Below are 13,271 nucleotides of genomic sequence, written 5' to 3'. Positions count from 1 at the left end.
GAAGTCTTTCCATGCTTCCTTGAATGCTGGACTTTTCTTGCCCAGGTGAATTTTTACTCACACACCCCTCCCCCCCACACACATCACACATACAAACATCATATGCATACATGTGCCCACACACATACCTCACTCTCATTCTATACTGAGTATTTTTCCAGAAATGGTGCCGCAGAGTCTGAGTTCATGAGACTTCCATGTGAGAAACAGAAGCCCCAGGGCCTGAAGGCAGTAAGGAAAAGCCACCTTCAGGACAGAGGGGAAGGAGAAGTCGTTCTATTGGACAACGTCTTAGGAGATAGTCAGCTCAGCCAATGAACTGTTCCCTCCAGAAAAACCCCAGACCAGGCAAAATCTGTCCTTTAAGGTTTCATGCAGTGTGGGATGGGTGAGGCCGGTAAAAACACGTAACACAGGAAACAGGACTTCTGGAGAGGATGGAGCGGATCATGGCAAAGGGGTGAATGGAGCTTTGGCTGTAGGGGCTACCCCATGGGGTCCCAGCCCACTGCGCCCAGGAGAAAGGTGAGCTCCGTCTTGCCCAGCCTGCTCAGTTTTCAAGAGAACTCAGAAGGCCAGATTTGTGTATGTTTTGTAAATACTGGCAACACATTCAAAATTCTTTTGCAAAACACTCTGTGGGCCAAACTAAATATGATTATGGGCAGAGAGTGACCCCTGAATTTGACCACTGGGCTATTTTTGCTGCACAAACACTCTTTGGAGTTAAGGTGGCTGGGTCAGTGTGGTTTGGAGGAGGGATTGCGGAATTTCCAGGCAGCCAGACTTGGCTCTGCCACTTGCTGGCTACGTGACCTTGGGCACACCACCCAACAAGCCTGATGAAACCTGCTCCACATGGTTGTTAGGGAGCAGTGACGCCTGAGAGCCGACAATGGGGCCGGCTGCTTCTGCATGTTGTTTTCCTAGCTTTGCTTTAACTTTCCCGTGGGGAAGCCATCTCGGCCCTGCACACCGTCATCTTGCAATGAGGGACCAGGTCTAGTTCCAGGCCCCAACCCCTCTCCCTGAAGTGTAGTAAGGCATGAGTGGTGTGTGGAGCTACATAGCCTGGGTTTGAATCCCAGCACCACCACTTACCAGAAGGGTAGCTGTAGGTAAGCTGCTTTAAGTCTCAGCACTCCCATTAAGTAAAATGTGACAACTAAGGCCTGCCTTGCCGGGCGGCTGGACATCAAGTGCCTGATGCATGGAGCAGCTGCTGTCAAATGCACTCTGACCCGTGGCCCCCGTGTGTATCAGAGCACAACTGTACTACATAGGGGTTTCCATGGTTGATTTTGGAAGTAGATCACCAGGCCTTTGTTCCAAGGCCCTCCGGGTGGACTTGGACCTTTAACCTTTCAGTTACCAACTGAGCAAGTGAACCCTTCGCACCACCAAGGACTCCTGACACATAGTGAAAAACAGACAGTTATCATTGATTCCGGCTCACCACAGCCCCACAAGTGAGGAGGGGACATGCTCCTTAGGGTTTTCACGGCTGTGACTATGGAGACAGATCGCCAGGCCTATCTTCTGAGAAGCCTCTGGGTGAGTTCGACCCACCAACCTCTCAGTTAGTAGATGCAGGCTTACTTGTTTGCACCGCTCAGGGGCTCTTCTGATAACAGCAGAAGCCCAAGAAAGATTGGTGCCAACCCCACATCCATCCATCCATCCATCCTCCACCCACACAATCAACACTGGTGAGTGGGAAGGCAACAATGGAGCTACAACAGTGCATGGCCCCTGTGCCTGCTCCCATAGGGCTGACAGTCCATTGGGTAGGGAGCAAGGTGGTTTGAGTCCCTAGAAGTCCTTCTAGAAGGAGAAAGGTCTCCAGGCCATGCCTGACCATGCACATCTGAGATTAGATAAGGTGGTGAAGGGGACTTGGCCAGCTTCTCCATCTCGCCAAGAGCTGCTTGTCTGGTTAGTTAGAAAGAAACCAAGCAAATGAAGAGGGGCCTCAGGTCCTCATATGGGACCAGCCTACAGCCATCCCAGAGCCCTTCTCACTCTTGAGTCCCTGGCAGACTGGCAGGTCAAAGACAGCATCACTCCCCACCATGGCCTCCTCCCCACCAAAACTCGCTCAAGACAGGAGACACAGAGGTTCTCAACCTTGACTGCACACTGCATTGGCCCAGAAAGCTTCAAAAAATACCGAGGGCAAACAAATAAAAGTTCCTAGACCTGGGTGCCCCCCACTTGCTGGGGCATATCGTGGGCACCGGGAGTTTTAAAGGTTTCCGAGGTGGCTCCGCTGTACAACGGAGGTTGAGACCACTGTGTTGGAGGAACTCCCAGGAGCCCAGCACTGACTTTTTCATCCTAGCTCCCATACCAGAGGCAGACCCCTGGGCTTCAGCCCACATCTGCCTCCACAATACACACACATATGTGCACATGCACACACATGCATGCACACATATCCCTTCCTGGAGAGGGCACAGTAGGGGTGAGTCAGACTGCAAAGACGACTGATCCTCGTGGTGCCTCTGCTACTTGTCTGTCTCTCCCTCCTCTTAGCATCAGGATCAACCCGGCTGCAATGGGGCCAATGGTGTCTGGTGGGAGGAAATGGGCTGTGGAGTCAGAGCCCCAGGATTGGAGTCTCAGCTCTGTAAACTTCATCTCCCTGAGGTTTCCTGTCTGCAAATCAAAAACACTCTCTTCTGAGGTCATTGGGAGAAGTGACTGAGATAGCCTATCAGATGATGTCTGGCACAGGTCAGATGGTCTGTAATGTCAGGCCCTTTCCTTTCAGCACCTCCCAGAGCATATATACCCCAGGAAGCTGGCAAGAACACACTCTGAGAGTCTGGTTATTGCTGCTGCCTGGCCCCCAGCAGAGTCGCCTTGGGCCAGGGCTTCCAACAGGTTTCATTCTGATTCCACTCCCTGCTATAAAGATTTGCGTTTCCACCCCAGCTATCCTGACTTAGGATCTACAGTTTAACAAGTCCGCAAACACAGTGCAACTCATAGCAACCCCTCCTTGGGTTTCCGAGGCAGTATGACTATGGAAGTAGATTGCCCAACCTGCCTTCCAAGGAGTGGCTGGAGGGTTTGAACCACCAGCCTTCTGGTTAGCAATCAAATGCCTTAGGCACTATGCCACCAGAGCTCCCAACAAGTTCCCAGGTGAGTGTTGTCTCCATGAGAATCACCTGGGGACCTTGTTAAACCGTAGATTCTGATTCAGGACAGCTGGGGTGGACGCGCCTTCTCAGCAGGGAATGAAGGGGTTCAAAGCCCTGCCTGGGGCACATGACCACCTCACTGAGGCTCAGCTTGGCTCCACGTCCAGTGTGGGTGATCACGGGAGCATTTCTTTACCAGTTGCCATTGGACTGACTCTTTTTATTTTATTTTTTATCGTGATTTGGGTGCAATTTACAAAGCAGATTCATTTTACTCTCAACAGTTCACACACATTTGGTTTCATGGCACCAATTACAACCCTTACAATAAACAGCTCTTTTCCCATCTACTCCCTGTGACTACTCTGTGTCCTTTTTTTTTTTTTTTTCTTTTCCAAAAATAGACTTTTTTTAAATTGTGATTTTGGTGAAAATTTACAGAGCAAATTCACTCTCCATACAGCAGTTCGCATACACTTTGTCTTATGACATTGACCACAATTTACCACAGTGCAACAGCTCCCCTCCCACTTCCTCCTCATAGTTATCTCTTCCCTGTGTCCATCCCTCCATGCACTCCTGACCCCTCAGCTCTCTCTCTGTGCATAAGTAGCCCTTCTTTCTTCCATGATTGTTCTCTCCAAGGAGTGTATCTACCTCAGGTAAATGTTTACCTCATATGCCAGTCTTTTGTTTGGCTGGAAGCCACAGGCATGGGTTCAATTCCAGACCTGAAGGGAAGCCAGGGGCCATAGTCTTAGTGGTTCCACCAGGCTCTACCCCAGCAAACCTGGTCCCCCCTCCTCTTTTTTTTTCCAAATGATTTTGAGTTTTGTTCCACATTGTTCTCCCTCTCTATCCAGGATCCCCTACATAGATCCCCCTCTGAGTGGTTGACAGTGGTGGCCGGGCACCATCTAGTTCTTCTGATCTCATAGTCATAAAGGCTGCGGATCGGATGGTTCCATAGGTTTTTATCAGATGATCTCACAAAAGTCCATCGCCAGGCCTTTGTTTCAAGGAGCCTCTGGGGGACTTGATATGCTAACTCTTTGGTTAGCAGCCAAGCACAGGGACTCGTTTCCTCAGAGGATGAAATAAGCCGTGCAACAAAGCGTGGGACAGAGTAAAGCACATGCCCAGCCAGAAGCAGCACTGAGGAAACCCTCATCTTCTGAGATGGTGTGGTGATCGCCACCCCCACCATGAGGACAATGCCAGAGACAGGATAGAAATGCTGGCCAACTACAGAATCCAAACTTCCCCTCCTCCAGAGGGTGCTCTCGCCGCCCATGGTCCTCTGCCTGCGTTTCCAGACAGGATGCAACATCAGGGATGGGCATTCTGGCCTGACCCAGTAGGCCCCAGATCGCCCCAGAACTCTAGGCCTGCACAACCAACCCTACATGGGACTCAGATGTCAAGCGGGCTTCTCAAACTTACCATGTTTAATGAAGAACTACTGATGCCACCTGCCCCAAACCTGCTTCTCCAGGTGGGAGCACTTCCCTCCTCCGGGTCTCAGGTTGGAGAACTAGGGGTGCTCCTTGGCTCCTCTCCTTCTCTCACTCACACATCCATTCATCAGGAGTCCTGACAGCTCTTCCTCCCAGATATGTGCAGCAACTGAGCCCTCCCCCTGGGCGTTTTGGTCCCTCTCTGGTCCCAGGCACCACCAGCTCCCCTCGGGATTCCACTGGTGGCTTCCTGCAGCTGCTCTGGTCTCTGCTCAGTCTACTCTCAATCAAAGGCTCTGGGTTCTTTATGTTGTCATTTGGGTGAAAATTGACATGTAGTTGTTGTTGTTGTTATGTGCCGTCGAGTCGGCCCCGACTCATAGCGACCCCTCCTTGGGTTTCCGAGGCAGTATCACTACGGAAGTAGGATTGCCCAACCTTCCTTCCGAGGGGAAAATTGACATAGCAAATTGGTTTTCCATTCAACAGTTCATACACACTTTGTTTTGTGACATTGATTGCAGTCCCCACGATGTAACAGCCCTCTTCCCACATCCTCCCTGTGTTGACTGTTCCCATTCCTGCCTTTCCTACCCTCTCCTGCCTTCCAAGCTTTTTCCCTGGGCAAATGTTCCCCTTTGGATCTTGTAAGGTTGATTGTTCTGAGTACCTCCCTGATGTTATTGTTCACCTTATAGACCTGTCTATTGTGTGGCTAGGAACTCTGGTAGCATAGTGCCTAAGGCATTTGACTGCTAACCAGAAGGCTGGTGGTTCAAACTCACCAGCCACTCCTCGGAAGGAAGGTTGAGCAATCTACTTCTGTAGCGATATCGCCTCGGAAACCCAAGGAGGGATCGCTATGAGTCGAATCCGACTCAACGGCAATGCGTATTGGGTGAAAGTTGAGCCACAGGGGTGAGTTCAGTTCCAGGCTTGAAGGGTGCCTAAGAGCCATAGTCTCAGGGGTTCCACCAGTCTCTATCACACCAATAAGGCTGGTCTTTTTATGATGTTGAGTTTTATTCCACATTTCTCTTCCAAACAGCACTGTGTTCTTGTAAAACAGATTTCACATTATTCCTTCAAAATCACTTAATGAGCGCGGACCATGCAGGGCACAGTACTGGACTGTAACAGCTTTCCCTCTCTCTGACCCTGCCAGGAAGCCCTCTTCAACCTTGCCTCCTGCCCACTCCCCTCCACTCTCTGCTCCCTCCACCTCCTGGCCATTCCTCTTTTATCCTTCCCAGAAAGGCTCCACCCACAGGCCTTTCACCAGCTGTACCCTCTGCCTGTAAGGCTCCACCCAGAGCTGAGCAGTTCACATCCTCACCCCTTCTGGTCTTTGATGAAGGCAGGGCACCTCAATGAGGGCTGCCCTGACCAGTATTTAAATTCGCAGCCCCCCATACCCCCAAGCTCCCCTCCCTGCTTCTTTTTTCCCTTGCATTTGTCACCATCAACATTCTATATGATTTATTTGATCATCTTTCATCTATCAGGCCTCCTTCCACTAGAGCCATAAACCCACACCAGGAGTTGATTCCAACCCACAGCGCCCCTAGAGGACAGAGTGGAACTGCCTCAGCGGGTTTCCTTGGCTGTAATCCTTACAGAAGCAAAGCCCAAACCAAACCCACTGCCATAGAGTCGATTCCAACACATGGTGCCCCTAGAGGATAGAGTGGAACTGCCCCAGAGGGTTTCCTTGGCAGGGAGCTCTGGTAGCGTAGTGGCTAAGACACTTGACTGCTAACCAGAAGGCTGGCGGTTCAAACCTACCAGCCACTCCTCAGAAGGAAGGTTGGGCAATCTACTTCTGTAGTGATACTGCCTCGCAAGCCCAAGGAGGGTCGCAATGAGTCTGGTCCGACTCCACGGCACAACAACAACAATGATTATGGGAGCAGACTGCCTCATCTTTCTCCCCACCCGTGAACTTTTTGGGTTAGCAGCCGAGTGTTTAACTACTGCACTACCAGGGCTCCTCCAGTGGGTGGTAGCTGAAGCAATAATTAACTCCCACACTCCCAATGCTCAACACTAAACCAAACCAAACTCACTGCGATGCAGTCGGACTGGACTCATAGCAACCCCTCCTTGGGTTTCCGACTGTATCACCAGGGAAGCAGATTGCCCCATCTTCCTTCGGAGGAGTGGCCAGTAGGTTTGAACCGCCAGCCTTCTGGTTAGCAGTCAAATGCCGTAGGCTCCTCCCGATCTCAAGTGCCCCCAAATTCCCCATGCCCTGGCTTGTCACACTCTGTCACGCCTCCCTGCCTCTGCCCATGCGATGGGGGACCCGCAAGTTTGTTCCTGGGGATTCGGTGTGGTCCAGGGATTGGGAGGATGTTGTAGGGGTGACCCTGCCCACGACCCCAGGCCATGCCCAGGGGGCTGATCTGGCTGTGGTGGCCTATGTTTGCAGAGGTGGTCGGCGTGGGCTGCTTACTGGACGGCGTGCACTACAACAACGGCCAGTCCTTCCAGCTCAACTGCAAGTACAACTGCACGTGCATCGACGGCTCCCTGGGCTGCACGCCGCTGTGCCTGCGCGTGCGCCCCCCGCGCCTCTGGTGCCGTCGCCCCCGGCGGGTGCGCGTGCCTGGTCGCTGCTGCGAGCAGTGGGTGTGTGATGACAACACCAGGAAGCCCCGCAAGACCACGCCGCGGGACACGGGAGCCTCTGGTGGGTGCAGGCCTCTCTTGAGCCTGGGGGCGGGCCTGAGGGCTGTTGCCAAGCAACCATTCACTCCAGCTAAAGCCTCTCCGGCACGCTGATGGCCTGTGATTGACACAGCCCTGCGTTCCATTCCCCAGCTCACCCCTTACTACTCCCTGTGTGACCTTCTCTGGGACCCCATCTTCCCATCTGTAAAATGCAAATTGTCGTGAATAACGGTTAGGGCCCTCTTGACACTGCCTCGGAAACCCAAGGGGTCACTATGAGTCTGTCCCACTCCAGGGCACATAACAACAAGAAGAAGAAACATAACATGGGCAGCTCTGGTGGTGTAGTGCCTAAGGCATTTGCCTGCTAACCAGAAGGCTGGTGGTTCAAACCCACCAGCCATTCCTCGGAAGGAAGGTCGGGCAATCTTCTTCCGTAGAGATCAGCTGGTGGGCAGTGAAAGTGAGAAGCATAAAATGAGGACAGGCTTCTGTGAAGAGTAAAGCCCACACATGCAATCCTTTGTTAGTCTGCTGGAAGAGGTCAGGGGGTAGGGTGGAGGTTGGGTGGGGGTGGGGGACCCTGGGGAGGCAGGAGCAGCAGGCCCTGGGGCAGGAGAGTGAGGTCTAGCTCCAGCACGGCTTCCTGATGACTTGGGCCTTCCCTGACTATGGTAGGCAGGTGAGGCTGTGAGCCGTGTGAAAGGAAGCCCCAGAAAGGGAGGACAGAAACAGGCCTGTTTGTGACACCACTGCTTACCTGGCATAGCCCAGTGGCAGGCACTTAGTAGGTACCCAGTCAAGGCTGTCTTGCTGGCGGGTCAGACTAATGAGAACCTGAACTAGAGCAGTGGGAGTAGAGGTGGCGACCGAGGAAGGGACAGATACAGAGGCCTTTGACAGGTAAGACTGAAAGTGCCTGTGTTCTAACAAAAGGGACCAAGAGTGAATGATGACTCATGTGAGGTTGAATATAAATACAAGGGAAGGAGCACGTTTGGGGCAAGGAGCTTTGTTTCCTTGGAGACAGGTGAGTTTGCACCTGTCAGCTCCAGGAGGAGAGGCCAGTGGGTGCTGGGCTGGAGGAGGGAGAGGGGGCAGGAAGCGAGCCAAGCAAGCCATCCACCTGGAGCTGCAGACTGGCTCATGTGCGGAGGGAGAAAGAGGGCGGAGGCCTGAGAAGGCAGAGGAAGGGGACACCTAGAGGGGGTCAGGTGGAAGAGGACCAAGAGGGAGCCCAGATGCCATGGAAGATGTTTCTAGAAAGAAGGTGTCTACCAGGTAGTGGACAGGAAGGGGTGAAGAAATGGCCCTTGAGTTTAGGTCCTAAGGGGCTGGAAGTTTTATTTTCAGATGAGAAGAGCATGAGATTGCTTATGGAGACTGTGTAGGGCAGGGCCTGTCGACCCTTCAGACTGGGTGCTTCTTTGTTGTGGCGCTGTGCTGGGCTTTGTAGGACATTAGCAGCATCCCTGGCCTCACCCCATAGACACCAATAGTAACCACCCCCTGCCCCCCAGTTTTGACCACCCAGAATGTCTCCAAACTTGTCCAGATGGCCTCTGGGGGTGCAGTTGCTCGGGGTGAGAACCACTCCCCGTGAAGGCAGGGTGAGGAGAGGCAGAGACAATGGCCCGTAGATCCCTGAGACACCACCCTTCAAGGTGAGTGCCTGATGGAAGTGGAGGAAGACAGATCCACCTGCAGGTGTAGGTGGATCAAGACTTTTGGCCAAAGCTAAAGTGTTCTGGAAAAGAATAAGCTGGAAAGAAGGAAAGGGTTCAGGTGTAAAGGGACAGCCCGGAGTGGAGGCTTCTCCCCAGGCTGGCAGCCTTGGTGGGTCTGCCTGCATTAGGAAGGTGGGTGGTCCCCAGTAGGGCCTCTCAGTGGGGGCTTGGAGGCCCTGTCAGTGGGAGGAGGTGGCAGGGAAAGCTTTGTCCCCAGCAGGCCCAGGACAGCAGGACCTGGAGGTGGCCACAGGAGCTGTCTCTCTAAGTGCCCCCTGCAGGGCCACAGGAGGGTCAGGGGGAGGAGAAGGCTGGCAGCCCATTGTGTGTGGCCCAGTGACCTCATTCTGACCCAGCACAGCAGAGCCCTAGCCAAGCCAGATGACCCAGGGAGCAAAGCCCTTTATCTGTGGAGGCCTGTCCGCCCCACTCCTCCCTGAGCTCAGAGCTCCCGAATCCTTGTATCCCCTCTGTAGCCAGCTGAGCCTCCCTGCCTGCAGCTGGGAGCAGGGCTCCTCTCGAGGGCCCCTCCTCTCTCTCTTCTCTGTCTCTCTGCTCCCCCTCTGTCACTCAGTCACGCATGCATCCCTTCATCATACTCCCGGTACCCCTCCCACCTTGGAGAGGTGGGGTAGTGAGCACTGCCCTCACTCCTCCCGTGGAGCCCCTGGTTGGTCTCTCTTCCCTCCTCCTCCTCCTCCCCTCTGCCTCCTCTGTGGCGTCTGGCCTCCGCTCCACATTCTCACCCCCCTGTCTCCCCGCTGGCTCCCCAGCCCTCTTCCTCCCTCACTCTTCCCCGCTTCTCTCCCCTTCTCCCGCTTTTCTGGCTCACTCCCCGTTCCCTCTCTCCTCCTCTCTCCTCCTCTCCCCCCCATTCCCCCTTTTCACCCTCTCTCTGCTCCCACCCTCTCTCTACATCTCTTCTGCCCTTCCATCTGTCCCTTCCGTCTTTCTTTCCTCCTCTGTCTTTCTTTCCTCCCCGGTCTCACTCTAGCTCTTCCTTTCTCTCTGGTTCCGTGTGTGTGTGTGTGTGTGTGTGTGTGTGTGTGTGTGTGTGTGTCTGGGTGGGACTGACCCCCACGGTGGGTCTTTCTTCCGTGTGTCTTGTGTGTGTGTCTGGGTGGGACTGACCCCCACGGTGGGTCTTTCTTCCGTGTGTCTTGCTCCACCTCCCTCTGGGCATCCTCCTCCGTGTCCCTTGCTTCTCCCCTGCTTGCATCTCCAGCTCACTCACATTTCCATTTTCCAGATACGTGGTGGGCAGCACAATGGCCTCGATGCCAGGGATGCACCCTTTCATAGAACCCCCAGGAGCTGGTAGGTTAGCTGCTGCCAGCCGAGTCATGAGCTTTTAGCTCATGTTTACTGAGGATTTAGCAGAGCCCGGATGCAGCCTTAGCAAGTTCACCTGTGTGAACCCAGCTTCTCTGTATCACAGGCCTGGGACAGAGATGCTATTGTCAAGCCCACTTGCAGGTGGGGAGCCTGAGGCACAGAGGGATGAGCTAACTTGTTGGAAGTCACACAGCTGTAAGTGGCAGTACCAAGATTCTAACCCAGGGCATCTGCTCTGAAGCCTGCAAACTGAAAAAAAAAAAAAAAAAAAAAATCCCACCAAACTCACTGCCATTGAGTTGGATCTGACTCATAGCAATCCCTCCTTGGGTTTCTGAGGCAGTATCAGATTAGTAGTAGATTGCCCAAACTTCCTTCCAAGGAGTGCCTGGTGGGTTTCAACTGCCAGCCTTCTGGTTAGCAGTCAAAGGCTTTAGGCACTACGCCACGAGAGCTCCTGAAGCCTGTGTGTCCCCTCAATCCCTATGTCCTCAACAGTACTGAGAAGGAACATTGGCTACACTTGCGTTTGAACATCCTCCAATAAATGGGATCTCTGCAGGGATGAACCACTGACTTTTTAACCTTTTATCCCAGCACCTGGGAGCTCTGGTAGCATAGTGGCTAAGACACTTGCCTGCTAACCAGATGGCTGGTGGTTCAAACCCACCAGCCACTCCTCAGAAGGAAGGTTGGGCAATCCTACTTCCGTAGTGATACTGCCTCGGAAACTCAAGAAGGGGTCACTATGAGTCAGGTTTGACTCGACGGCACATAACAACAACAACAACAATCCCAGCACCTACCAGGATGCCTGATGCATGCTCAGTACATATCTTGACCCTTCATATGCACTCTTGCCAGTTGTCACATCAGCCCCACAAGGCAGGGATTATTATTCTGGTGAGAAGGCTGAGGCTCAGAGAGAGTGAGTGAGTTATCTAAGATCACACAGCTTGCAGAGGGTAGGGCAGGATATGAATCCAGGCCCAGGTGTCTCTAAAGGTCATCTTCCCTCCATTCTTCAGTGCTGCCTCCCTTGGTCAGAAACATATGAGTTCAGACCATGTTCTCCTCTCCCTGGGAACCCAAGCTGGTGAGCTGTCACTTGCCCACTGTGGGGAAGGACAGGCTGTTACACCAGCTCTGTCTCCGAGTTCTGGGGACCCTGCCCCTTCATGTGGTGACAGTGGGGATCAGGGGTTCACTGAGCTGGAGACTCATGGGGAATTTTCTCCCACCCACAGCAGCCGTGGGTGAGGTGGAGCCGTGGCACAGAAACTGTGTAGCCTACACGAGCCCCTGGAGTCCCTGCTCCACCAGCTGTGGCCTTGGCATTTCTACTCGTATCTCCAGTGCCAATGCCCGCTGCTGGCCTGAACAGGAGAGCCGCCTCTGCAACCTACGGCCGTGCGGGCTGGACATCCGTCCACACATCAAGGTGCATCCTCCTCAGGGTGGGGTAGAGTGGGGCAGGGCAGGGGCAGCAGGAAGATAAGCCTGGCTGGGAGCCCTGGCTCCTGAACTTCCCAGGGGGGGCCATTTGTGAAATGGGGGCAATCCAACCCACCTCCTGAAAACAGGGATTGGTACTAATATATGCCATGAGGCTGGTGCATTGTGAATGTCACTCATCAGATGCTCTTGTGGCTGCCATGTTGTTAGAATCAAGGCCACCACAGAGAGAGCCCAGGGACCCTCCAAAGTGCTCATCTGAAAAGATGCTGAGAGATGCTTGCTGATTGTCCATAGCTCAGTGGAGGAATAGAGCTGTTTTCAAGCAATGCTCAACCTATTGAGCAAGTTACATGATAAGGGTGTGTACCAGAAGCTGCAAGAGGCCAATGAAGAAGAGTTTCAGGGAAAGCCTATCCCCTGATCATAAAGTCCCAGTGTCTAGCTGGTGGAGCTCAGCGGACTGAAGGAGCTCCCATTCATCAGGTGGGACTGTGATGAATGACTGGGTCTTGGTGCAACAGCAGTATAGAAAAGAAGGGCAATTCTAGGCTGTGAGATGCAACCCAAGCAGTGGTGGTCCTTCTGTGGTCCTCAGTTTACTCCTGTGTCCTATGGATGGGTCTCCCTGCATTTTCAAAGGTTCTTCCTTGCTCAAAGATGCTGGGAATCCAAGGGCCAGGTGAAGTGTTCTCACATGATGCCTGAGGAGGGAAGAATTGAGGGCTTGGAGGAAAGGATGTAGGGTCAGGGACCATCCCATCTGAAAGCCCTTTTCTTCTCCTTCAGGCAGGGAAGAAGTGTTTGGCTGTGTACCAGCCAGAAGTGCCCATGAACTTCACCCTCGGGGGTTGCATCAGCATACGTTCCTACCGACCCAAATACTGTGGGGTCTGCACAGACAATAGGTGCTGCATCCCCTATAAGTCCAAGACCATCGACGTCTCCTTCCAGTGTCCCAATGGGCCTGGCTTCTCCCGCAAGGTTCTATGGATCAACGCTTGCTTCTGCAACCTGACCTGTAGGAACCCCAATGATATCTTTGCAGACTTGGAGTCCTACCCTGACTTCTCAGAAATCGCCAATTAGGCAGGCTTGACCCAGAGCTTGCACAGCACCAAGACCTCTGTGGCCCAAACCTTCTCACAACTGAGCCTTCTTTGGTCCACTTGCCCTCACCTCTACTACCTGATCCTCCGCCCTTTTCTGTCTCCAGCCACCCAAATGGCCCATGATGGTGCTTCTCAGGCCTAGACTCTGGGCTGCCTCCTTGGCAGCCGTCCACATCCACTCCAAGGAGATGCCTTTTTCTAGCAGCTCTGGAAAACCCCCATGCCTAATCCATTCATGCCAGTCACTGGAAGTCCTGCTGGGTCTTGCCTGAGTCCCAAGGAGCAGAACCAGCTAGACATCCAATATCAGGGATTCCCTCATTAGATGCCAAACCAGGATTGATGGGATTTGGGCCAATGGAA

General features: G+C 53.3%; 1 protein-coding gene across 1 annotated transcript in view; it reads left to right on the top strand.

The window, feature by feature from the left end:
• The window catches only part of CCN4 (cellular communication network factor 4), a 53,981-nt gene extending 41,096 nt beyond the window's left edge, over window positions 1-12,885 (top strand). Inside the window, exons 3-5 of the mRNA XM_007940574.1 lie at window positions 7,038-7,298; window positions 11,589-11,782; window positions 12,586-12,885. Of these exons, the coding sequence (XP_007938765.1) occupies window positions 7,038-7,298; window positions 11,589-11,782; window positions 12,586-12,885 (755 nt within the window). The remainder of the gene's footprint in view (window positions 1-7,037; window positions 7,299-11,588; window positions 11,783-12,585) is intronic.
• The last annotated feature ends 386 nt before the right edge of the window (window positions 12,886-13,271 follow it).

Source organism: Orycteropus afer, unplaced genomic scaffold (genome assembly GCF_000298275.1).
Source record: "Orycteropus afer afer isolate SDZICR_OR568_19922 unplaced genomic scaffold, OryAfe1.0 scaffold00069, whole genome shotgun sequence".
NCBI lineage: Eukaryota > Metazoa > Chordata > Mammalia > Tubulidentata > Orycteropodidae > Orycteropus > Orycteropus afer.
Note: the sequence above shows the minus strand (reverse complement) of the source record. Positions and strands in the feature narration are given on the sequence as shown.